This window comes from Nannobrachium achirus (assembly GCF_963921795.1).
Source record: "Nannobrachium achirus genome assembly, chromosome: 15".
Lineage (NCBI taxonomy): Eukaryota > Metazoa > Chordata > Actinopteri > Myctophiformes > Myctophidae > Nannobrachium > Nannobrachium achirus.
In genome coordinates, this window is record NC_137822.1 from 43,985,159 (window position 1) to 44,011,952 (window position 26,794).

At 44.6% G+C, this 26,794-nt stretch overlaps 2 protein-coding genes across 2 annotated transcripts; one reads left to right on the forward strand and one right to left on the reverse strand.

Annotated features, from left to right (window-relative positions):
• Positions 1–4,875: 4,875 nt before the first annotated feature.
• LOC308299540 (scavenger receptor cysteine-rich type 1 protein M130-like) lies at positions 4,876–26,744 on the reverse strand. Its single transcript, XM_080743338.1, has 13 exons — positions 26,548–26,744; positions 26,007–26,039; positions 24,252–24,575; positions 15,357–15,662; positions 14,690–15,022; positions 12,914–13,246; positions 11,245–11,565; positions 10,326–10,631; positions 9,862–10,185; positions 8,802–9,137; positions 7,961–8,269; positions 7,439–7,747; positions 4,876–6,631 (listed from the first exon to the last, which is right to left on the reverse strand). The coding sequence occupies exons 1-13, from the start codon at positions 26,603–26,605 to the stop codon at positions 6,297–6,299; spliced, it is 3,627 nt and encodes a 1,208-aa protein (XP_080599464.1). The 5' UTR covers positions 26,606–26,744; the 3' UTR covers positions 4,876–6,296.
• On the forward strand, positions 16,974–23,128 carry LOC308299407 (uncharacterized protein). The gene is made up of 2 exons (XM_080743182.1): positions 16,974–19,579; positions 19,793–23,128. The coding sequence occupies exons 1-2, from the start codon at positions 18,203–18,205 to the stop codon at positions 20,129–20,131; spliced, it is 1,716 nt and encodes a 571-aa protein (XP_080599308.1). The 5' UTR covers positions 16,974–18,202; the 3' UTR covers positions 20,132–23,128.
• Positions 26,745–26,794: the final 50 nt, after the last annotated feature.

The window sequence follows — 26,794 nt, forward strand, 5'->3', positions numbered from 1 at the left end:
TATTTTCATTTTCTCACTACGTATGTAGGAGTTATAGGAAACCGAAGTTTTTGGGATACTTGCACTGCTTAGTATAGAAATAAATAAATAATTTGACGATATCTAAAGTGTGCTCGCCTATAGGCGAGCCCACAATAACTAGAAAATATTGTTCCTTCGAAACGATTGTGGGCTCGCTTCAAGCCAGAAAACAAAGGCTATAAAAGTACAAAATGTCAAGATCGAAGGCAGTGCTCTCTTTGACGTTACTGACGTCAAAGATTGGTCCATTTTGTTCCAAAATTGTGTTGTGCAAAAGTTGACCCGCTGGTGGCGCTATAACAGGCCAATGTGAGAAGGGTGGTTTCTGTTCCTTGACCTATTGGGAATGTGCTTGCAAGATTTCACGCACATTGCAGGCTGTGTTCATGATTTAAGGTGTTTTTGGCCTTGGCCACTATATCGCTATTGCAGCTATATTTATGATTATTATTATATTTTTTGTGTGTGTGCACTTCATAGGCATATTAGATAAAGATCCTTAGATTGTGTGTAGAATGTTTCATGCAAATTGCGAAAAAAAATCCTAACGGGTTTAAGCGTTTCACAAACTGCTCAAAATGATATAGCGCCCCCCTTTGGCCAATTGGGGTAAGATTGGTTTTAGTGATATTTGGACTAACATTCTACATCTTCGCCAAATGCCATGAACATGTTACTTTGCATGTATGATTTAGAGGCAGAAGAATAATTTGCATAAAACTGCAATATTCATTGAATTATTAAAAAAAGCATGTTTCAATTTTAAAGAAATCCGATCTGACAGATCTTTAGATATTGGTCCAAAGTTCACGTAAAAAAAAGTTTTGTGCACGTGACGCGAAAATTCCAGAATAAAAGCGGGTTTACGTGTTTTACAAACTGCTCAAAATGGCGGAAAATCGAAGGGCGGAGCTTACTTAACAACGACACAGATGTCTTCTGCTTGAGTCAAAGCACGCGTGTAACAAGTTGCATGTCTTCAAACAAAACGAGTCATGACTTATGCCCGTTTGAAGTTTGAATTTTCAAACGCTTTGTATAGCGCCCCCCTTTGGCCAATTGGAATAAGATTGGTTTCAGTGATATTTTGACTAACCCTCTACATCTTTGCCAAATGCCATGAACGTGTGACTTTGTTTGTATGATTTAGAGGCAAAAGAATTATTGGCATACAACTGCAATATTGAGTGAATTATTAAAAAATAATGTTTCACTTTTAAAAAAATCTGGTTGATCAAAAAAGTTTCGTGCGCTTAACTCAAAAATCCCAGGAGGAGATAGATTTGTACTGTTTTTCATATAATTCAAAATTCTGGGGGATCTAAAGGTCAGAGGTAAAAAGTCAGAGGGTAAAAGTTGTTCGGCATGAGGAGACGCATACGTGTATACAGGTTTCATGGCTGGACCTCAAACACAGCATGAGCTATACCTAGGGATGGGTATCGAGAACCGGTTCTCGTTGAGAACCGGTTGCCCGTGGTTCGGTTCCATGGAATCGTTAGCCAACGTCCCTAACGATTCTGCTATCGATTCCTGCATATGCGCGATGACATCACACACGCGCCGCGCTGCCTTGTTTAGACGCAGGCTCAGCCAACATGTTGTCTAAACAGAGGCATTCTAAAGTCTGGCTGTATATTTCACGAGAATGTTCATGTTTTGATAATGAGGCGTCAGCTTTCCTAGTTAAGTTGTTACTCAAGCTCACTCTATTAACGGACAAGTCTCCCGCCGAGCTAGAGTGCCCAAAAAAGTTTGTTTTGCAAGCCCGCCTGCCGCCGCCTCCCACGTTCTAACTACAAAACGCGCTACATGTCCAATGTGCTCCGTGTTGCTAAATGCTCCCCTATATCACATGAAGAAAGAAAAGTATGTAAATCCTTTGATCCAAACTGTTGAAGACAGTGCTTTAGCTGTGTACAGCAGCAGCTCCGCGAGCTTCAGCGAGAGAGTAGGCTACAGATCGAGTAGGCTACAGGGGCGCTGGAACAGCCTGGAAGCAGGGCCGTGCTTACCATACAGGCAAAATAGGCAGCCGCCTGGGGCCCCCTCACAGCCTGGGGGCCTCATGAGATTATTATTATTATTTTATTTTTTAACCAACATGGCCATCAGGGGGCCCCGGTTGAGCTCTCAACTGTGAGACAGAGAACAGTTGAAGTGAGGGTGAGGGTTAACATTAGCTCATTAGAATCTGAAAAGAGCGTGGCTCTCAAAGGTGTGACCAGAGAACAATGGTCCTGATTACCCAAGCGGTTCTTTTGTGTCTGTTCTGTGATGTCACGTACATTACTTTAACTTTAAGAAGGATCGATGCGGGGAATGGATACATTATTTCTAAAGTGTGTGTATATTTATATTTAGGGCCCCCATATTTATATATACATATAATATATGTGTATCAATCCCATTTCATTTTGGGGGCCCCAGATTTGAAGTGGGGCCCGGGATGAGATCAATATAAAAGAAGGGTAAAAAGGGCCTTAACATGAAATGTGATGTTTAACTTGAAATACTTTCACAGGGTTTACTGGGGCTTCTTAAAGATGGCACGCATAGTTTGTATACTGTTTATTTATATTTAACATTTTGAGGGGCCCAAATATATCCATTTGGGGCCTCTCAATCTCTCAAACAGAAACATCCAGGGGGCTCCATGAGTTATCGTCAAATATAAATAAACAGTAAAAAGGCCCTTAACATAGTCATGTAATGTATGTGTTTAACTTCGAATGTCACAAGTTACTTTAGTCTCCTTAAAAATATAAACAAGATTTATACTGTATATATTTATATTTAACGTTTTGAGGGCCCCCAAATTCATTTGGTGCCCCAACAGCTCTCAAACTCAAGCTCTCAATACCCTCATATATAAATAGTAAAAGGGCCCTTAACAAAAGGCTGTTAACATGGTCATGTAATGTTTAACTCAGTATTCTTATTCTTATTACTTCATCTGTCCTGTGTTAGTTGCTTCTGGTGAGAGAAGTTGAAGCTCATGCTTTATCTTCTATATGTCAAACATTGTGGCCATCCATAGCTGAGTGGTTAGTGACGGAGCCTGCCAAGGGAACCAGATCCCTGGTTGTAACAGGTATGATTCCAGGCCAGGTTAGCAATGTGTTGCAGTGTCCCTGAGTAAAACACCCAACCCCTGTTTTCTCCCTCCTCCTCTTATTATTTTCTCTGGAATTCTTTTGAAAAAGTGCTAGAGTTTATAGGCTATTAAACTTGTGTTATTAAAAAAAAAAATATATATATATATATATATATATATTTTTTTTTTTCAAATAATTAAAAGCTAAAATATAGGAAACAAAACATAAGGGAGTATGTATTTGCGACCCCTAGAAATTGGTCTGCGACCCGCATATGGCTCCCGACCAGGGGCCTCAAACTGGGGTTTGCCTGGGGCCTCCAAATCGCTAAGCACGGCCCTGCCTGGAAGGGGGGGTGCTGAGGGTGTTTCCAAGGGCGCTGCAAGGGGGGGTGCTTTTTTTTTTTTTTTTTTTTTTTTTTTAAGATAATTATATACACACAGAGCTATATTAAAACAATAATGTACTTGACTTTGGGGAATACACTATGTTGAAACAAGGTGTTTGATTATCACATGGTCACCTTGCCACCTCCGGTTGGAAGGGAAGTTGCATTTAAATTTTGTTTTCAAATAAATCCCACTTTGATGGCACAACAAAGTCTATTTATTTGAGAACTAGATCTGTCTGTAGGCTCATTGTTGCAAACTAACACCATTGTATATGGGGAATAAAAAACTGTAGAAAACCATTACAAAAATAATACCCGATGTTGTTGTGTGCATGAGTGACTGTGTGTGTGCATGCGTGCTGTGTGTTGCACTGTGTGCTAAAATAACTAATAAACAGTTACTTGTTACACCGTTGTGTGGGAAATAAGCACCCAAAACAGTAATAAAAATAACCCAAAACCTCTCTAGAAAAAGAAGAAAAGGAGTGGAGGAGGTAGAAAAGACTATTGGCCACTATTTCTGACCAGCTGAGAATCGATAAGAGAATCGATAAGGAATCGAATCGATAAGCAGAACCGGAATCGGAATCGGAATCGGAATCGTTAAAATCTTAACGATACCCATACCTGTTCAAAGTTCGCACTTTCGAAGGCTTCCTACAGCGCCACCATTTGGCCGATTGCTGTAAAAAATAATAGCACACTTCGCCACTGTAAGCTGAACACATTGATGTTTGTATTTTCATTTTCTCACTAAGTATGTAGGAGTAGAAAGGAACCGAAGTTTTTTGATACTTGATATGACTGCCTGCCTGATAGATAAACTAGAAAATGTGCAATTTGTGAAATTGCGAGTGTGGTTGCCCGCCCCGCCACGGCGCGAGTCTTGTCGCGTCGCTCCCGAGATCGTTTGTGTTTCGTTTTGAGAGGGTCGTTCCCCCTGAAAAACGCGTTTTGGCCTGAAACGGTTATGTTTTGTGTGTTTGTGGCGCCCCCTAAGGGTCGAAGTAGAAATGCTTTTGGGGATTTGTTGAGTATATCACCTGTGAATTGTGGTTAAAATTTGGTGTTGACCGGATGTTTCATTTGTGATTTATGGCTATTTCTTGCAAAACGGGCCCCTCCGACTAACTTTGGAAGCCTGTTACGGACGAACGCTATGGAGTATCAAAATATCGCTTGAATATGTTTATCGCATGGGTCCATAGATCATGTGTACCGATTTTTGTGACATTTGGAGAAAATATGTGGGAAAAGGAGCAAAAAGTGTGCTTTGAAGAAAATTCAAAATGGCGGAAAATCTATCCTGACGCAAATGGGCGTGGCCTATATGGGGAGATGCGTCATGACCCAAGGAATCCAGGGAAAAAATAATTTTAATTTTCCGACCTACGGTTCAAGAGTTATAAGCCAAAACGTAAAGTGAGCTGTTATAGCACCACCATGAGGCCGAATGATGTAATTATTTTTCAGTTAATCCTTGCTTGCATTATGAACCTCCTCTCTAAGTTTTGAAACTGTAGCCCCAATGGTTTGTGAGAGAAAAATAATTCAATGTGAGTTTTTGTGATTCCCATTATAAGTCAATGGGGAAAATTAATTCACTAATAAATTAATATCAATTAAACGATACAACCTTTCTCTTAGCAAAATGATAGCACACGATTCCCGATGAAGCCGGTCGATTTGACATATGGCGCGAGTGTGTGGCGCAAAAACTGTGGGCTGTGAAACGCGCCGAAAAAAAAGTTTATCTATAAATAAAGAATAAAGTTTCCCTAGAACTATAGTGTGTTGCGCAACCACACTAATAATGACAATATCTAAAGTGTATGACAATATCTAAAGTGTGCTCGCCTTTCAGGCAAGCCCACAATGATATGGTAGGCTATAAAGGAAGCAGAGAGGAGTAGATTAATCCATCAAGCTGTAATCATATTCGTTTGGGAAACAACTGTCAATTTCCTGTATTTCAGTTGTTTCTGTTCATGGTAACCAATGACAACAGTATCAGAGTATTGATTGATTGAATACTGTATTAGTCAGAAATGTAAACAGCAGGAGGTCAGACAAGGCTAAAAGGAATAATAACATTGTTTCATTTAGTACCTATATAACCTATTCAATGCATCAACATACAGTGTCATAACACATCAACACAATGAGTATTATTCAATTGTCAAATTAGAGGCTATGAGAGATATGTTTGGGATTGAGTATCACTAATAAATCATACAAGGCTAAAAGCTCTGTTCTCAATCAAAATGCTCAATTCAATATAATTCCCCTAAAAATGACTGAATTCATGTTTGCTTCTTTGACTGACTTTTATATTGTGACTTGAAACCTTTAATTCACCCGGCTATAGAGCAGCGAAGTCATGATGTCACTCGCTCATCCCCCGGTTCATGGAAGTAATTTCTCTATGGAGAATAACATTGAGTCATCTTAAAATCGTCTCATATAAGCATTGCGGTCCAAAAATAAACAAACGATGTCCTCGATATTGTCGGGGTGGTGGCTCTGTATGGTTTATGATAGTCAGTCACTCATATTTGATACAGTCTGTTTCTAGTGAAAATGTAACTAATTCTGTGACAGTAAAATTAGCGTTTTCTCACCATTAGCTGATTCTTCATATTCATATGAGTCAAACCGTGGAGATCATTTGTTTATGTTTGGAACACAGTTCTTATATGACACAATATGAAAAAAGTCTATGGGAATTCAGAATGGGGGGGGGGGGGGAACGGGAACCAGGTAGGATGGGTAAATGACATCAGACTTCACTGCTCTATGACGATGAGAGTGAGGATCCCACTGGGAGAGTACAATGTGTTTTGCTCGCCATTATAAACCACGTGATGCATACACATGTAGTCTCCTTGGTGGGTGTGGTCTGCCAGAAACTGGAAGTCCACAGAGAATAAGGGATCGTCGGCTGGCTCCAGCCCGGTTTCGTGGGTCGCGTGCACCAAGGAGAAGTAGCCTTTTCCGTACTGTGTCTGGGTGGAGCACCTGATGGTGAAGTTGGAACCCTCCAACACCGGCAGCGCCCACAGGCTCCGCCCCCCGTTCACGAAGGGGTTGAGGAGGGTGATGTGTGGCTTCAACAGGAAACCTGTGACAAGACAGAGGCGACTGTGGCTGAAGCGGCAGATGTGACAATGTTGGCTACCATGAGTAGGGACGTGCTGGCCATTGGGAAAAGCGGGACAACTCCCGAACGGCCGGTTCATTCCCGGCCGGTTCAGGCCGGCCATAAGGAAAATAGATTAATGTCGGCCTTCGTTCCATTTTGGGGGCTGGGCGGCCAACACAGTAAATCGTCACTGTCTGGCAGAAACCTTGTATCTCCAAGTTTCAAATTTGTACATTTTTTCGCAAGGCAAAGCCCTGCTTCATCATAGATGCAGCAGCCATGCTTGTAGATCGGCTGTTTTCACTAGTTTAAATAATTTAATGGTTTTGGACATACAAGGTTTCCACCCGACAACGACAAAATATAACTTATGTAATTGGCCCACTGGCTTGTCACTTGTCATGATCTGAAATGGCAATCTTTTGAGTAGCAGCAGCGCTATAGAGAGAGATCTCTCTCTATTGCGCGCAATGAGGGCCTCTACAACTCTTTTTCCCGGGCTGAATCAGAGGCCCAGCATGTCCCTGGATTCTGCATTCATGATATTAGACTGGAACCGTTTTAATACGTTTATAATTGACATTAAATGTAATGTAATACAATTTAATCCATTTCAATTGACATGATAAATACATAAATTACAGAAAAAGCACCACGCATTAGAATAAACATCTTAAAATGGATACAAATATTTGACTCCCTCATTCAACCAAAACTATTATTGAATAAAAACCAAGCACATACATTAAAATTCAATATTGAAGGAAAAACAATATGCTTTATTACCTGAACAGGTCACCTTTACTCTTTCCGAAGAGCAACCACTCAAATATCTTGCACACCCCCTCAGCGAAGATTCGGATCCAACACAAGAATTCACAATGAACCATTTAGGTTCACGCGTCGGACTAATATGCTTTTCATGTGAAACAGCAAAGCCACAGCCCAGCTGCCTACACACTACAGATGCTGCCAGCTTCTTGTTGTCATATACGTGTGGATCGTGGATCATTCCACGCCACTCTCCTCGTTTTTTGATCTCCACGAAACCAGTACAGCGACTGGTTCCTCCCACCAACCTGATATCATCAGGCTCTGTACAGACACACGGAATAAATGGTAAAATGGCTAATTACTTAGTTGGTCGGATCGGGTGATCAGGGTGATTTTCAAAAGATCGGAACCGGGAGAAAAATACCTGGATTTTCTATAGAAGCTATATCCATGTTGGGTAGAATGGATACTGTAATTTAAACATTTTTATGACATTGCCAAAAGATCGGATCTATAGTGTAGTTTGTCTTTTACCTGAGCAGGTGAGTCCAACAGTCTTGTCAGCTGAGCAGGTGTTTCTAGTTGAGTTTGAGGTTCTACAGTCCAGGAGAACAGACTCACTGCCTTCACACTGTAACTCTTTGGTCCACATCGGAGCATTCACCTCCCCATAGAGCGCCCCCTGGAGGACTGAAGGGGCCCCACAGCCAAGCTCCCTACAGACCACCTCTGCATCCTGCTGGTCAAAGTCACCTTCACACACTGAGACCCATGACTGATCAGTATTCACCACCTCCACTCTGCCTGAACAGAAACCAGTGCCATTCACCAACCTGACTGACTCTGGAGAGAGAAATAGATAGATAGATAGAGAGAGAGAGAGAGAGAGAGAGAGAGAGAGAGAGAGAGAGAGAGAGAGAGAGAGAAGGGTCATGGGACTCCCTTTTTTGCAGGCCTTTAAGCCAGTGTATAAAAAAAGGAACTTGGTTAAAGCAAGGCTCTTGTGATTGGCTGCGCGGAGGTGCTGAAAGTCGGAGGGATGAAGATTTACTATTTACGATATCTCAAGAATACCTTTACGGGAGTGACTTGTTCTCTCACCATCTGCTCTCAACAACCTTAAATCGTAAGACTCTGCACAGAGACAATTCATGGGTTTCAAATGCAGTCCTACACCGGCCATGTTGAGGACCAACACTATTGGTCCTGTCATGACAATACATAACTGAATAAAATTCAATATTGAAGGAAAAAAACAATGCTGATCATCATCACCATCATGTGTTTAAATTTAGATTATAGAAACATAGAAAATTGTTAGGATTTAGAAGACATTTATAGAATTGGGTCCTCAGGCCTTAAAGGGTTAATTCACCTGGCTCTGTGACGGTGAGAGAGAGGACCTCGCTGTGAGAGGACAATCTGTGCTCGCCAATAACGACATGATAAATACACTGGTATTCTCCTTGGTGGGTGTGGTCTGCCAGAGTAAACGGGAAGTCAACAGAGTACAGGGGATCGTCTGCTGGCTGCAGTTCGGTTTTGTGCGTCGCGTGAACCACGTAGAAGAAGCCTTTTGGGTACTGAGGCTGGGCGGAGCACCTGATGGTGAAGTTGGAACCCTCCAACAACTGCAGCCCCTGTTGCTCGCCCTTGGAAACCCCGTTCACGGAGGGGAAGAGGAGGGTGATGTTTGGCTTCAACAGGAAATCTGTAACAAGACAGAGGCGACTGTGGCTGAAACGGCAGATGTGTAAATAACAGGAGGAGAACAGGAGGTAAGCCAGCGCAACACACTGGCTCTGCTCTGCGGAAAAGACGAACGGGTAGGCGGGGGAAGACACGCAAACCAGTGGCTCACGGGGAGCAGCTGAAGTTGATTGACAGAGGCACAATTATTAGGGGGCTGGACTTAAGGCTGTAATTGTCTTGTCATAATACTCAAACACAGGTACAGTTAGTTATGGCCATATTATCACTACAGATATGCTCTAAAAGTGTGAAAAAACAATAATGATGAACAATGCTGATCATCATCACCATTATCATTATCATTGTCATCATCATGCACATATACGCATGAGGACTTAGAAGTAAGCCTTTAAGGCCAAGCCGAGTGCCAAACAACCCTGAAACAGTGGTAAATCAGCCAACAACCCACAACCCTCGAATGGTAAATTGCTTTTCTACCACATAAATGAAAGAAAACACAGTTGTAACTTGCAAGGTTATTGGAAATGTTACAACTGCAACACAACAGTGGGCGGGGTCCCACTGTTGGGGTTGTTGACTGATTTACCACTGTTTTAAGCCAATCAGAATCCAGTATCTGAACAAGTGGTAGAAAGACAAATATACTGTGCAAAGAGACAGACAGACAGATAGATAAAATGAAAGCCTAAAAGATTGCTGTCATTGTTTAAAACCTTTTTTACCTGAACAGGTCAGCTCTAGTTTACTCGTAGAACTACCACTCAAATATGTTGCACACTCCCTCAGAGAAGATTCAAATCCAACACAGGAATTCATAATCAGCCATTTATCTTCACGTGGCAGATGTTCTAATCCCCATCTCAAGTCTTTTCTGTAAACTGCAAAGCCACAGCCCAGCTGTCTACACATTACAGATGCTGCCTCCGGCTTCCTGTTGTCAGTCCAGTGGTAAGAGTGGATCATTCCATGCCACGCTCCTTCATATTTAATTTCCACGAAACCAGTACAGCGACTGGTTCCTCCCACCAACCTGATATCATCAGGCTCTGTACAGAAGACCAGGAAATAAACAGTAAAATGGCAAATTACTTTGATAGTAGTAGAGATGAGAGAAAACGTCATTGGAACATCTCTATTTGATAGTGAAATAAAAACCCAAATCTATAGTGTAGTTTAACCCTTTTACCTGAGCAGGTGAGTCCAACAGGCTTGTCAGGTGAGCAGGTGTTTCTAGTTGAGTCTGAGGTTCTACAGTCCAGGAGAGCAGACTCACTGCCTTCACACTGGAACTCTTTGGTACACATCAGAGCATTCACCTCCCCATAGAGCGCCCCCTGTAGGACTGAAGGGGACCCACAGCCAAGCTCCATACAGACCACCTCTGCATCCTGCTGGTCAAAGTCACCTTCACACACTGAGACCCACAACTGATCAGACTTCACCTCCACTCTGCCTGAACACAAACCAGTGCCATTCACCAACCTGACAGACTCTGGAGAAAGAGAGAGAGGGAGGGGGGCAAGGGAGGGGGACAACATGACATAAATTCAACCTTGTGAGCTTGTAGATCTGCTAGTTGTTTTTGTACACGTACATGGATGGATGGATTGATGGATGAAATAAGATATGACATCACTTTATTCCTGGCCCTCTCTAGAGAGGCTGCCTTTGCCTATAACAGAGGGCGCTAGAGTGTTTTTCTCCGTGTGCTGCTTCAAAAAACATCTTTTCACTTCCTCCCAAGTAAGGAAGTCACAGGGAATTGTCTGTTGCCAGATTTTGCCAAAGAAATCAGCCATTCACAGAAGCCACTAGGCCATCTGGGGTCCTTGGTATGAAAAGATTTGGGAACCACTGGTTTAAAAAAATATTAGAAAGTAAGTCCAATAAGCAACTACACTATTTTTTCAAAAGACACAAATTGCTTATTATAAGTAGACATGGCAACACAGGTTCATTCAGAACCCAGAGCGCCATCTACTGACACTTTAATGCAAGGACACAGGAAACCAAATGATGTTTTTCAGCCTCTTTCAGGATATGAACAGGAAGCCGGGGTCGGGGCCAGGAATAAGGTGAATACATTTTAGAATATGGTTTGTTACCTGAGCAGGTCACGTGAATGGTGTTACGGGAGTCTCTAGACTTTGTTGTTCCACAGTCCCTCAGCAAAGAGTAATTTCCAACACAAGGAGATTCAATGTACCATGCATGTTCCACGACCCCCCATTCAACCCACAGGCGTTCTGCCAGAGCATTACCACAGTCCAGCTGTCTGCACAACACAGACAACGCCATCAGGTTCATGCCTTTAGACCAGTGATCCACCTTCCTCCAGTCTCCCTGGTGTCTCATCTCCAGAATGCCTTTACAGGAGTGGCTTGTTCTCTCACCACTACGTGGTTTCACCAACCTGAAATCGTACTCTGTACAGAGACAATTCATGGGTTTCAAATGCAGTCCTAAACTGGCCATGTTGAGGAACAACACAGGTGTTTCAAATTAGAATATACTAGTAAGACACCTGAGGGTGACATGCAACCTCAGGGTGACATAAAGGGCAAGGTCGTGCCAATTCTTGGCCATCTGGCCATTCATGATAGTTATGTTTCATGATAGTTATATGTCCTTAATATTAATAACATAATATCCTTAATAATGTCCTTAATATTGACAATATAGGAATCTCCATATATGGGCATAAAATGTACGTAAGTAATGCCAAGCAGGGCCTTGGTGAGTTAGGGCCTTGGTTTGATGCCTGTGGATCTCCATATAAGGGCATAAGGGGTTACCCTAACATTCTCATTTTCGGCCTGGGATTTATGACATCAGAAATCTCCATGTATGGGCATGGAAAACCTTGTCGCTTGAGTGACCTTCCTTCTGTAACCTTCCTTCTGTACAGGAAGTGATGTCAGTGTGGTCTCATATGGAGCTCCATTTCTCCATGTAGGTCCCAACGTTGAGCTTGACAACGAAACCTTCAGACCCCCCATATTTACTTTAGAAAATATATTAAATTCTAAGAGCGTTTCGAGTACCGGTTTGATACAAGAGCGAATAAGCGCTAAACGTCTGGAATCCTGTGCGTCGACTTAAGTCGGATCCAGGCCTAATAACTTTATCTGGCCGCCCCGTTGCCACCTCCTTGTTACATTTTATTTTCTCCAGGTGGATGGACATTCTTTCATAGGTGATCTAAGTCCAGCCGCCCCCAGACAGTCACCCAGACAGCCATTGACTCCGGCCTAACAATGGCTGTCTATGACGGTAGTCCCATATGACATGATGGACTGGACTATCTCCATATATAGTGTTCTCCACATCTCCATGTTTAGGCCAAACAGGTTCGCTCCATTTCTCCATGTATAGGTCCAAATGCCCAACGTTGAGCTTGACAAGGAGGATACCGCACATTGTACCTCATCCACACTTTCTTCTTTCTCCTTTTGGTATCTTTATCCTCCTCCTCCTTTTTTTCTTTTTTATTCTTCTATTTTTTTGTCTTTCTTAGTCTTGTGTATCCTTCTCTTTTATTTTTGTCTTTCTTAGTCTTGTGTAGCCGCCCTGTACAGGAAGTGATGTAGCCGCCCCATACAGGAAGTGATGTCACGACTCACTGACACCACACTGACATCACTTCCTGTACAGAAGGAAGGTCACAGAAGGAAGGTCACTCAAGCGACAAGGTTCTTCAGGGTAAATGCGGCCTTTGGTCGCAACAATTATAGAAACATGTTTTTTTTTCAGAAAATTATTCAGTTAATTCACCTGGCTCTGTGACGGTGAGAGAAAGGACCTCGCTGTGAGAGTACAATCTTTGCTCGCCAATAACAACGTGATAAATACACTCGTATTCTCCTTGGTGGGTGTGGTCTGCCAGGGTAAACGGGAAGTCAACAGAGTACACAGGATCGTTGGCTTGCTCCATCTCGGTTTCGTGCGTCTTGTGAACCACGTAGAAGAAGCCTTTTGGGTGCTGTGGCTGGGCGAAGCACCTGATGGTGAAGTTGGAACCCTCCAACACCTGCAGCCCCTGCTGCTTGTCCTTGGAAACCCCGTTCACAGAGGGGAAGAGGGTGATGTTTGGCTTCAACAGGAAATCTGAAACAAGACAGAGGCGACTGTGGCTGAAACGTCACATGTTAAAATAATGGTAGACAATGTCAGAGCGATAAACCACACTGTAAACTAGTAGAGGGTCTTTGCCAGGCTGGGTGGCCTACCCAGGGCTTTGTCAGTCCCAACACTAAACATGAAGTGGATCCATTGAGCATTTGATGGTACAGCCTACATTTCAAGAATTACATGCCAGATCATGATGCCTGCTATGGCGCCACCATGAGGCTGATTCTTTGACCTACTGGGAGTGTGAGCGCAAAGTTTCAACTCATTTGGATGCTGCATTCATGATTTGTGGCATTGTTGAGAACGGGGCCCTTCCTGATAACTCAGAAAAGCCATATGGTTTTAATATAGTCCGATACGTTGTGGCACGCCTACTGTAGGTCCTAGGTGTGTGTATATCAAGTATTTTACAACACTGATTCAGCCAATCAGAATCAAGGACTGGAGCCCCTTTAATCCGTTTAGAATTTACATTACATTGAACTATAGAAATGCAGTCCCTGAAGAAACTTTGTGGGCTTGCTGAAAACGGTTACACCCCGCCACTCCGACATGTCTCCTTTCCAACATGTCTCCATTCCGACACTAACCCTATCTCTATCCCTAACCCTAAACGTAACCTCTATGGAAGTGTCGCAACTCCGACAATAAGAAGTCAATTTCGGAGTGGCGACATGTCGGAATGGAGAGCGACACCCGCTGAAAACAAGCACAAAGTATATTGTGTACTGTAGAAAGTTTACACATTCCTTTTCAGACTGACTTTTGATTCAGCTAAAAACCTTAGCAGTAGTTGCGACCGTCAGGGAGTATTTAGAATCAAAACGCCAACCCTGTGTCCGACTGTCAGTCACGCTAATCAACAACTGCTCAGCCAGCTGTGTCCGCTAGCAAGAGGCGGATCACGTTACCACTGTTCTAGCGCACATTACGGCTGTGCTAGAGGGAGGCGGCTCTGACCTGACGGTTGCCAGGTCAGAGCTTTAATACAATTTAATCCATTTAAATTGACATGATGAATTACAGAAAAAGCACCACAAGTAGGCCTATTTCATGTCATTAGAATAAACATCTGAAAATGGATACAAATATTTGACTACCTCATTCAACTCAATCTATTATTGATTACAAATTAAGCACATATCAGTTCTTATCGTTTGCTATTTGTCTGTCTGCTATATTGTTCATGATTTGTCAACATATAGGTCCTGTCATGACAATACATAACTGAATAAAATGAAATATTGAAGGTTAAACAATGCTGATCATCATCACCATTATCATCACCATCATCGTCATCATCATGTACATACACATGTGGACTTGGATAGACGCATATACTCAGAGACAGACAGATAGATAGATAAAACCAGAGACTAAAAGACTGCTGTCATTGTTTAAATACATATTTTTTTTTACCTGAACAGGTCAGCTCTAGTTTACTCGAAGAACCACCATCCAGAAATGTTGCACACTCCCTCAGTGAAGATTCAGATCCAACACAGGAATTCATAATCAGCCATTTATCTTTACGTGGCAGATGTTCTAATGTGGTCCGTTCTCTCCAGTCTTTTCTGTTAACAGCTACGCCACAGCCCAGCTGTCTACACATTACAGATGCTGCCTCCTGCTTCCTGTTGTCAGTCCAGTGCAGGTAAGAGTGGATCATTCCCTGCCACTTTCCTCTGTATTTGATCTCCACGAAACCAGTACAGCGACTGGTTCCTCCCACCAACCTGATATCATCAGGCTCTGTACAGAAGACCAGAGAATAAACAATAAAATGGCAAATTACTTTGATAGTAGTAGAGATGTCCCGATCGGATCGGGTGATCAGAGAGATCGGGTGATCAGGGTGATTTTCAAAAGATTGGAACCGGGAGAGAAATATATGGATTTTCTTTTAATGAATACGATTATTTTTTTCTTATTGCATTGCCAAAAGATTGGATCCGGAAAAATCGCAATAGGCAGATACTCAAATTGAATTATTAGGATCGGATCCGGAGCAAAAAAAAAGAAAAGAAAAAGTCATTGGAACATAGTGAAATAATAATCCAAATCTATAGTGTAGTTTGTCCTTTACCTGAGCAGGTGAGTCCAACAGTCTTGTCAGGTGAGCAGGTGTTTCTAGTTGAGTTTGAGGTTCTACAGTCCAGGAGAGCAGACTCACTGCCTTCACACTGGAACTCTCTGGTACACATCGGAGCATTAGCCTCCCGATAGAGCGCCCCCTGGAGGACTGAAGGGGCCCCACAGCCAAGCTCCCTACAGACCACCTCTGCATCCTGCTGGTCAAAGTCACCTTCACACACTGAGACCCACGACTGATCAGACTTTACCTCCACTCTGCCTGAACACAAACCAGTGCCATTCACCAACCTCACTGACTCTGGAGAAAGAGAGAGGGGGGTGTCATACAGAGAATTTCCAATTCCAATATCCCATGGATTCAACCATTTTTGCTAAATTGCCTTTAGCTAGTTTGTTTTGTATGCACGCACATGTAAGGGGGTGGAAGACAGCGTTATTTCTTTTTTTTTTGTTAAAATGTATTTCTTTGGAAACTCCTGTGTTTTATTGTTATTTTGCTTTAATTGAATACTATCTTATTGTTTCCCCTATTATACATTTTGTGGTTGTTCTGTGTCTAACGCTATTTCTCCCTGAATGAACTTGAATGAACTCCTCTTCCGGAACTGTGTGTGTGAAAGAACTGGATAGGATAACGAGCGGCTGCTACGCGGCCAATGGGAAAAGAGTGATGTCATGCCCGGCCAATGAGAGACTGGTGTCGAGCAGTGGGCGGCCTTTATAAGTGGGACTCTGTCACTCTGTTACTGAACGTGAAAGGAGGAGGACGTGTGTGTGAGGCAGGTGAACAGGCAGAGGTGACCAGTGTTATGAGGGACTGAGGACAGACACAGGAGGGCATGAGCAGTGAGCCCTACCTAGAACTATTGATGATGAACTTGAGTGAGCTCCACAGTGCAACGCAGTGAGTCAGACAACACGGTGGCCCAGCAAAACCGGTGAAGTTTCCGCGGACCATCTATCCTGACCAGGCGAGCCGAGACGAGCCGCTCTATCCGAGCTGACTAGAGGGGTCGCAGTGGTGACAGTGGTGTCGTGCGCAATACCCGCACAGGCAGCCATTGGCTGCCTCCGTGTGAGTAGAGAATCTGTGCACCATTTGTCTCTTCAAGCCACTGACCTGAGTTATGCCAATAAGTTAAAGTATACAAGGATACTGGCCTATTTTCCTTGTTCGCAGATACGAAGGCCTGAGACGTAGATGTTACTGAAGAGTTGCTGTGTCCCTCTACACGTCTTCTACTCACCCTGTTTATTATCATAATTATTATTATTATTATACCTGCCTGCGCCTATTAGTATTATATATATACCACACGTCCTAATTGAGCTAATGATTTGCAATATTCATATTAATATATATACGCCTTAAATTGCTAAGTGGCGAATATTGCACCCGCACTTTAATTGTGCGGTGGGAATTGATAAAGGGAGGAAATTACCCGGGTTGTGATCTTATTGTTGGTTGTTTTTAGGTTTTTTAGTTAGAAGCGCTATTTAGGAGTGTTAGGGTTTTATTTGTGTTTTGAATGGTTTTATGGCGTATAGAAGCCCCTGTATTTTAGATAATAAAGAACTTGTTATACCTTTGGAAATACTGTGTCCGGCTCCTTCTCTCCTGGGTTTATATTGCTCTGAACACCTGAAAAACGTACCTGTGTGTCTTAAAAGGGTTATTATTATATATCTCCTTTTCCTCTTTTATAGAGGTGGCGTTGTCGGAAGTCTTATAATTATATATGGAAATGCTAATGATAATACTGAAATAATACACTTGAATCAAAAGGTGTGTACTATAATTATTTATTTGCAAATCCAAGAAAGTAAGGTGTTGACAAAGAGTACCAGTTTATTCTGGCTGTTAGTGTGAGTCTGGCCACTCTTACATTTGACGTGGGTCGGCAGGATCGGGTACAGAGCAATATAAAGGAGAGATTGAACAATTGTGTGTGATTTAAACTTGTGGTTCGTAATGATGATGATGCCGGTTTACCCAGGCGCCCCCTGGCTGCCAACGTTTAAAGGTACGGAGGGCGAAACGAAATATAGAGAATGGAGGGTACAGATTAGAGGGCTATTGAGCACCCAAGATGTCACAGAGGTAAAGAAAGTTGCTATCTTACTACAAACCTTAACTGATGAGGCTAGACGGCAGGTCAATGTATTGGATGACGGAGATCGAGACACAGTAGAAAAACTGTTTGCTTATTTAGACAGTGTGTATAAAGAAACGGTCCCTGTCTCAAAAGTACGCTCACAATTTTATAGTTGTACACAGCGCTCAGGGGAAAGTGTTAATGCGTTCATTCTAAGATTGAGAGAACTGTTTTGTGGGTTGCGACGATACGATGCCGCTACAGCCCCCTCCGATGCCGTTCTCCGAGATCAGTTTCTCCAGGGGTTAGCTGAGGGCCCGCTTGGCCAAGCCCTGCGCATATATGCTCGACGTCATCCCGACGAAGACTTCGCCGCACTACGACAGGAGGCCTTGACCTTGGACGTGGAACATGGAGGTACGCCAGCTACTGAAATTGTTTGTCATGCTATTAACCCAGTAACTGTCCCTGTGCCATCACAGACCTCTGCTTGGAGAGAGGAACTGAAGCGAGAAATAATGGAGGATGTCAAAACACAGATGAAGGGGTTTACGAAGGAATTGATGAACGAAATGAGACCGCTCATGCAAGCCGCCGCTCCAGCTGTGCGCCCCGCGCCGCCGCCACCACAGCCAGCCTACGTGCCACCGCCGCGCCGTTATGCACCACCACAGAGAAATGAATGGGACAGGGAAGGCAGGCCCATCTGTCGACAGTGTAACCAGCCGGGCCATATAGCTAGATGGTGTGCGAACGGCCAGCCGCCGTTAAACTGAGTTGTCCTGTCGCCGCGGTCCAGTCGACAGGAGGTGAGTCATCTGTGCTACGAACCAGGGCCAATGATGTGTTTATTGGGCAATGTCCCACGGTTAATGTGCTAATGGGGAGCGTTCGATTACAAGGGCTGCTTGATACGGGGTCACAAGTCACTTTAATGCAACAGAGTTTATTTACTGAACACTTTTCCCAAACTGATTTAGGGACGGGGCCGCTCGTTTTTAAGTTACGGGCAGCAAACGGGCTGGATATACCCTACACTAATTATGCGGTATTTGATCTAGAATTGGAGGGAGTACGAATCCCGGGGAGGGGGGTCGTCATTGTTAAAGATGAACACTGTACGCAACCGCTCATTATTGGCATGAATGTAATAAGTGCATGCTGGCGTACTCTGTTCAAATGGCCTGGGAGGGTTGCTTTTCCCCCGCGCCAAGCAAATTCTCTATGGAGAGATGCGTTTGCTGCCTGCCAGCGCATTGAAACGGTGACGAATGATGATGGCTCCTTGGGCTATGTGTGGCCTGGTCGCCGTCAGAAGATACGAGTACCTGCTCAAAGTGAAGTGGTTGTATGGGGACGCACGCGCCGGGGCCCGCAAGGGACTGACTACGAGGCGTTGGTGGAGGCCTTGACGGACAGGCACCAGCTGGGGGTGGCGCGCGCCTTGGTCACTGTGCGGGGAGGGCGGGTTCCTATTCGCCTCTGTAATCCCTTTCCCTATAGTGTCACCGTGGGACGGTACCAGAAGCTGGGGAAATTGTATCCGGTCCAGGATGCTGATGTCCGGGGGGACCGGGACCTGAGTCTGTCCATGTCTGCGGATGGCCTGGTGGAGGTCGCCCTGGTGAGTGCCACGGAGGACGGACCCGTGCGCACTCTGTCCCAGGAGCTCCAGGGGCTCGCCGATCGAACTGATCTACCCCAGGGGGAACAAGAGGAACTGCAGGCTATGCTGACGAAGTGGGAGAAGGTGTTTGCTGTACATGGCGAGGATTTTGGACAGACGGAGGCAGTACAACACCAGATCCATACCGCTGACGCTGCGCCTATACGTGAGCGACACCGGCCGCTGCCGCCCGCCATGTATAAAGAGATGAAGATCTTGCTAAGTGACATGATGGACAAGGGAGTGATCACTGAGAGCTGTAGCCCGTGGGCCGCGCCGATCGTTCTGGTGAAGAAAAAAGATGGCAGCTGGAGGTTCTGTGTCGACTACCGTAAGCTGAATGCAGTAACGCACAAGGACGCGTTTCCCCTGCCGCGCATCGAAGAGACGTTGACGAGCTTGACTAAGGCCCAGTGGTTCTCGACTCTTGACTTAGCCAGTGGATATTGGCAGGTGAGCATGGATCCACGGGATCAAGAAAAAACTGCCTTTACGACCCCTTTGGGGTTGTTTGAGTTTAAACGAATGCCCTTTGGGCTGTGTAATGCGCCAGCCACATTTCAGAGACTTATGCAACACTGTTTAAGTGGCCAAGTGGCCGAGTCTTTATTAGTTTATTTAGATGATATTATTATATACTCCCCTGATTTCTCTTCTCATCTACAGCACCTGGATCGCGTGTTCCAGCGGTTATGGAAACACGGGCTTAAACTGCGCCTGGACAAATGTAAGCTGCTACAACGTGAGGTGAAGTTTCTGGGCCACGTCGTGGACCGAGAAGGAGTGCGGCCGGACCCAGACAAATTGGTGGCAGTCCGGGGGTGGGCCACTCCAACGACGGTACGGGAGGTTCGTGCGTTCTTGGGCCTCGCAGGTTATTACCGCCGGTTTGTGGAGGGCTTTGCTGCCATTGCACGGCCACTAAATAACCTGTTAATTGGGATCTCCGTTGATAATAAGTCCTCACAGCAGCTGATTAGGTGGACCACTGAATGTCAAAATTAATTTAATGCGTTGAAGAGTGCCCTCACTCAAGCTCCTGTACTGGCGTATGCGGACTATGATCAACCTTTTGTGGTTTATACAGATGCGAGTAACCAAGGCCTGGGCGCTGTGTTGGCTCAAATGCAAGATGGGAGAGAACGAGTTATTGCTTATGCAAGCCGCAGTTTGCACCCCACTGAACAAAATGATGCTAATTATAGTTCCTTTAAACTAGAATTATTGGCTCTTAAATGGGCTGTCACGGAAAAGTTTAAGGATTATTTGGCTGGAGCTCATTTCACGATTTTCACAGACAATAACCCGGTGGCGCATCTCCAGACAGCTCGACTAGGAGCCATAGAGCAGCGTTGGGCGGCGCAACTGGCGTCGTTCACGTTCGATATCAAGTACCGCCCAGGAAAAAATAATGCTAACGCTGATGCCTTGTCCAGGTTCCCCGTACAGCCTACGACAGTTGCGGCGGTGGAGCTGACGCCTGCAGCCACGAACAGCCTTGGTGAGTGGCAGAGCGCGCAGAGACAGGACAAGGATATCCAAATGGTGATGCGGTGCGTAGAGAGGGGCACGCACCCCACCTTGACGGAGAAGAGGAATTGGACGAGAGGGGCGGTCCAGTTATTACGGCAGTGGACGAGGCTGCGCGTGGAAGGGGGGGTATTGTATCGTCATGTGACTGACCCTTATACCCAAGAAGAATACTTACAGATTGTTTGTCCCAATTCCAGGCAGGAGGAGACGTGGAGAGAGATGCATGTGGCCGCTGCGCACGCTGGTGTGGATAGGACTCTAGCACAGCTCCGCAGACGATTCTATTGGCACGGCATGGAGGGGGAGGCACGTCGCTATCATCAGGGGTGCGTTAATTGTGGCTTACAGAAAACTAGGATGGAGCCTAGGGCTCCTTTACAGCCGTTTGAAGTTTCCTACCCTCTAGAAGTGGTGGCGATTGATTTTCTCACGTTGGGGCGACCAGCAGACCCCTGTCAGAATATCCTTGTAGCAACTGATTTATTCACTAAATATAGTTGGGCTATTCCGACACGTGATCAAACTGCTCAGACCACTGTCCGTGCGCTATGGACCCATGTAATCCAGCCTTTCGGTTGTCCAGCTCGTTTTCACTCGGACAGGGGGGCCAACTTCGAGTCCGCCCTTATGCAACAATTATGTAATAATTATGGTATTACCAAGAGCCGTACGACGCCCTATTATCCGGCCGGAAATGGTGGCGCGGAACGATTTAATCAAACGTTACTTAATCTGTTACGTTCTTTGGATGCTGACAAGCACGGCCGATGGCCTGAGCACCTCCCCGAACTGGTTCACGCTTATAATAACACTCCCCACAGTGCCACTGGCTATGCCCCAACGTTTCTGATGTTTGGTCGCCATCTGCGACGCCCCGTAGATGTAGAGCTAGGAGTGCAAGCTCAGCAAAGTAGGCTTACTGTAGGAGACTGGGTCCATGATCACAGACGGAAACTAAATGACGCTTATCGTACTGCAGGGCATAGGATGGGAGGTATGGCCGAGCAGAGAAAGCGCATGTATGACAAACGGGCGGGTATCCCACCGTTGGTACCGGGTGAGCGAGTGTGGGTGAGGAACCGAAACAGACAAGGCCAAGGAAAGCTGGCTTCTTGGTGGGACCCCGAGCCGTTTGTGGTAGTGGGCACGGTAGGAGATGCGGGAGTGGTGTATAGGATTCGGCCAGAGAAAGGAGGGCGGGATCGAACAGTACACAGGAACGCGTTGAAGGTCTGTGTAGCGCCTCGTGAGCTGGGTGGGAGAGTTGAGCCAGTGTCTCCACCACCAGCGCCTGGTCCAATATGGAGACAGTGTTATGGGTTCTTCCCCACGGCTCCGCGCCGTTCGGGGAGAGTCAATCTGGGACAGCCACCTCAGCGTTATAGCCCAGGTTAAGCTAGCTGCAGGGACTGCCAGCGATTTAAGTAGGGGGGAGTGTAAGGGGGTGGAAGACAGCGTTATTTCTTTTTTTTTGTTAAAATGTATTTCTTTGGAAACTCCTGTGTTTTATTGTTATTTTGCTTTAATTGAATACTATCTTATTGTTTCCCCTATTATACATTTTGTGGTTGTTCTGTGTCTAACGCTATTTCTCCCTGAATGAACTTGAATGAACTCCTCTTCCGGAACTGTGTGTGTGAAAGAACTGGATAGGATAACGAGCGGCTGCTACGCGGCCAATGGGAAAAGAGTGATGTCATGCCCGGCCAATGAGAGACTGGTGTCGAGCAGTGGGCGGCCTTTATAAGTGGGACTCTGTCACTCTGTTACTGAACGTGAAAGGAGGAGGACGTGTGTGTGAGGCAGGTGAACAGGCAGAGGTGACCAGTGTTATGAGGGACTGAGGACAGACACAGGAGGGCATGAGCAGTGAGCCCTACCTAGAACTATTGATGATGAACTTGAGTGAGCTCCACAGTGCAACGCAGTGAGTCAGACAACACGGTGGCCCAGCAAAACCGGTGAAGTTTCCGCGGACCATCTATCCTGACCAGGCGAGCCGAGACGAGCCGCTCTATCCGAGCTGACTAGAGGGGTCGCAGTGGTGACAGTGGTGTCGTGCGCAATACCCGCACAGGCAGCCATTGGCTGCCTCCGTGTGAGTAGAGAATCTGTGCACCATTTGTCTCTTCAAGCCACTGACCTGAGTTATGCCAATAAGTTAAAGTATACAAGGATACTGGCCTATTTTCCTTGTTCGCAGATACGAAGGCCTGAGACGTAGATGTTACTGAAGAGTTGCTGTGTCCCTCTACACGTCTTCTACTCACCCTGTTTATTATCATAATTATTATTATTATTATACCTGCCTGCGCCTATTAGTATTATATATATACCACACGTCCTAATTGAGCTAATGATTTGCAATATTCATATTAATATATATACGCCTTAAATTGCTAAGTGGCGAATATTGCACCCGCACTTTAATTGTGCGGTGGGAATTGATAAAGGGAGGAAATTACCCGGGTTGTGATCTTATTGTTGGTTGTTTTTAGGTTTTTTAGTTAGAAGCGCTATTTAGGAGTGTTAGGGTTTTATTTGTGTTTTGAATGGTTTTATGGCGTATAGAAGCCCCTGTATTTTAGATAATAAAGAACTTGTTATACCTTTGGAAATACTGTGTCCGGCTCCTTCTCTCCTGGGTTTATATTGCTCTGAACACCTGAAAAACGTACCTGTGTGTCTTAAAAGGGTTATTATTATATATCTCCTTTTCCTCTTTTATAGAGGTGGCGTTGTCGGAAGTCTTATAATTATATATGGAAATGCTAATGATAATACTGAAATAATACACTTGAATCAAAAGGTGTGTACTATAATTATTTATTTGCAAATCCAAGAAAGTAAGGTGTTGACAAAGAGTACCAGTTTATTCTGGCTGTTAGTGTGAGTCTGGCCACTCTTACACACACACACACACACACACACACACACACACACACACACACACACACACACACACACACACACACACACACACACACACACACACACACACACACACACACACTACATTTCCCAAAAGGAAAAGCATGTATTTAATTCAGTCTGACCAGAAGCAGGGATAAAACTGGATGGAAGGATGGATGGATGGATGGATGGATGGATGAAATAAGAGATGACATCACTGTATTCCTGGCCCTCTCTAGGGAGGCTGCCATTGCCTTTTACAGAGGGGGCGCTAGAGAGTTTTTCTCTGTGTGCTGCTTCAAAAACATCTTTTCACTTCCTCCCAAGTAAGAAAGTGACATGGTGACACAATCTGTTGCCAGATTTTGCCAAAGAAATAAGCCATTCACAGAAGTAACCATGCAATCTGGGGTCCTTGATATGAAAAGATTTGGGAAGCACTGGTTTAAAAAGTAAGCCCAATAAGCAACTACACTATTTTTTTAAAGACACAAATTGCTTATTATAAGTAGACATGGCAACACAGGTTCATTCATAACCCAGAGCGCCATCTACTGACACTTTAATGCAAGGACACAAGAAACCAAATGATGTTTTTCAGCCTCTTTCAGGATATGAACAGGAAGCCGGGGGCGGGGCCAGGAATAAGGTGAATACATTTTAGAATATGGTTTGTTACCTGAGCAGGTCACACGAATGGTGTTACGGGAGTGTCTAGACTCTGTTGTTCCACAGTCTCTCAGCAAAGAGTCATTTCCAACACAGGGAGATTCAATATACCATGCGCGTTCCACGACCCCCCATTCAACCCTCAGGATTTCTTCCAGAACAGTACCACAGTCCAGCTGTCTGCACACCACAGACAACGCCATCAGGTTCATGCCTTTAGACCAGTGATCCACCTTCCTCCACTCTCCCTGGTGTCTCATCTCCAGAATGCCTTTACAGGAGTGGCTTGTTCTCTCACGACTACGTGGTTTCACCAACCTGAAATCGTAAGACTCTGCACAGAGACAATTCATATGTATTTCAAATGCAGTCTTAACTCATGGGATGCCCACGAGGTGTCTACACGCCAATCTCTTTGATGTCTCTGGAGGCCCACGACGCGTTGACGTGTTTACTGTATTTACAGTATTAACTTTAAATCTCACCGTTAGGTTGGGGCTGCGCCTGGATGTAGCCCATTAGCCGCTAGTCGCTTCGAGTCGACACTGAGAGCATCGCGCGGCCGTTTTTCTCCGTATACTCCAATGCATTTCCCCATCTTTAACGCCCTTTATCTCTGATGTTTGTTTTATGGCTAAAACTGTGCCGGGGTGCGGCAAAATGTCCAAATTTTGATCGGCAATGAACAGCTATGATCAACACTGGTCTATACAGAAAGTTACACAATAACATCCTGTCTGCGCTCATGTGACCAAGTGACGTCATGACGCATGCATTGACGCAGCAGGGCCGGATTCAATACAATGGTGGTGGGCCTGGGCAGCGAGAGGGGATAAATGGGGCAATCCAGGGGCACCCGAGTTAAGTCTTAAAGGTTAATTCCCCTGGCTCTGTGACGGTGAGAGAGAGGACTTATGCTTAACAGTTAATTTTCATAATAATATGATCGCATTTTCCTGGTGTTGTTTCACTATGGGGATGTGATTTTGTTAAACAGACTCTGGGAGGCACAAGAGAGCAGTCTTATGTCATGTCCAATGGAACAGAACAGTGAATGAGAGACAGCTGTTTTGGTGTTACACAGCGGGGTCTGTGAGGACAGGGCAAGAGCAGTGAGGGGTGAGACGACGAGCGCCAGAGTACACAATAGAGAACACGTAGCCAACAGAGGTACCGGTATTTCGGTCTGGGAGCATTTCAAAAGGAAAGAAATAGGCCTATAGACAACAGTATTTTTCCTAATGACTAGTGATGCATTTTGCATCATATGATGCAGCATGATGCATCATATGATGCAAAAAATGCATCATCATTCATGCTGAAATACTAAAATATCTAAAAACACAGATTGAACACAACAAATCAACAAAAGTGTTGATCGTGTCCCAAACAACAATAAAATAAGATCTGGTTGTCCCAGATGTGAACTGGGCATTTAAGCTGCTCTGAGAGCAGTATTGACAAAATGCTTTAACATGTCTTTTGATTCAGTTTAGTTTTAGTTTTTGAATATAATTTCATTTAGTTAGTCATATATTTTTGTAATCTGAAATGTTCTAGTCTAGTTTTAGTTGACTAAATAGTATAAGATTAAAGTCAAGTCGACTCAATACAGTTTCAGTAGGTTACAGTCCAGGAGAACAGAATTTTGTCTTCAAAAATAGTTTTAGTCGACGGAATTAACTTTGCAATAGAATGAAAGGTACTTTGATTAGAAGAAAAACGTTTTAGGTTACAACAGATAGTGTTCAGTTATGTTTTTTACCTGATGTGTGGAGAGTTGGTTCAACCTGCAGAGCTGAAGAGAAACATGAAATAAAATTAGATATAAACGTGTAGTGTAGTGGTTATTACTTGTTTTGGGGGCAAATGACTTTTACTAAAGATTCAGAGAGAGACAGACAGACAGACAGACAGACAGACAGACAGACAGACAGACAGACAGACAGACAGACAGACATGGGGGGGTGCATCATGAGACAGTATAACCTTAATGATTAATCCAGGATCTGAACCAGATCAATAATATGTCATCATCACTGCTGACTTTCTGCTTCGGCAAAAAACAAACTATGTTCACTATGTGACACACATCCAGTCATCATAACTAATATTAACTACAATAAGAGACCTATAACAGTTCACTAACATGATCTGAAACAGACAGAATCCATGAGCAGAATGCAGACCCTGTCCCAAACTAACGATCCTTGTACTGTAGCTCTGAAACATGTCCTCGTTGTCAGAGCAGCCAGCCTCACATGGTGTCAGGAGGTTTATTCTCATGGATTATCAGGTCTACTTACAATGCAGCTCCATGGTTAGCAGCAGAGAGGCCACACTCAGCCACACCACCATCTTCATCCTGCTGTCTGTTCTGAAGCTCCACAGATCAGCCTGCAGCCACAGTCTGTCTGCTCCTGGCTCTGCTGAAGCGTTGCACTGTGACACTGTGTCCTGATAGGCTTCCTCCACAGTCTGTCTGCTCCTGGCTCTGCTGAAGCCTTGCACTGTGACACTGTGTCCTGATAGGCTATTCCTCCACAGCCTCCC

Coding starts and splice junctions, on each gene's coding strand:
- LOC308299407 (XM_080743182.1), top strand. CDS start 18,203: ATGGTGTGCGAACGGCCAGCCGCCGTTAAACTGAGTTGTCCTGTCGCC. Junction 19,580..19,792: donor TAGCCAGTGGATATTGGCAG/GTGAGCATGGAT, acceptor TCTCATCTACAG/CACCTGGATCGCGTGTTCCA.
- LOC308299540 (XM_080743338.1), bottom strand. CDS start 26,605: ATGAAGATGGTGGTGTGGCTGAGTGTGGCCTCTCTGCTGCTAACCATG. Junction 8,270..8,801: donor TCTCACCGTCACAGAGCCAG/GTGAATTAACCC, acceptor TTCTCTCTCCAG/AGTCAGTCAGGTTGGTGAAT. Junction 7,748..7,960: donor TGTTGGACTCACCTGCTCAG/GTAAAAGACAAA, acceptor GTGTCTGTACAG/AGCCTGATGATATCAGGTTG.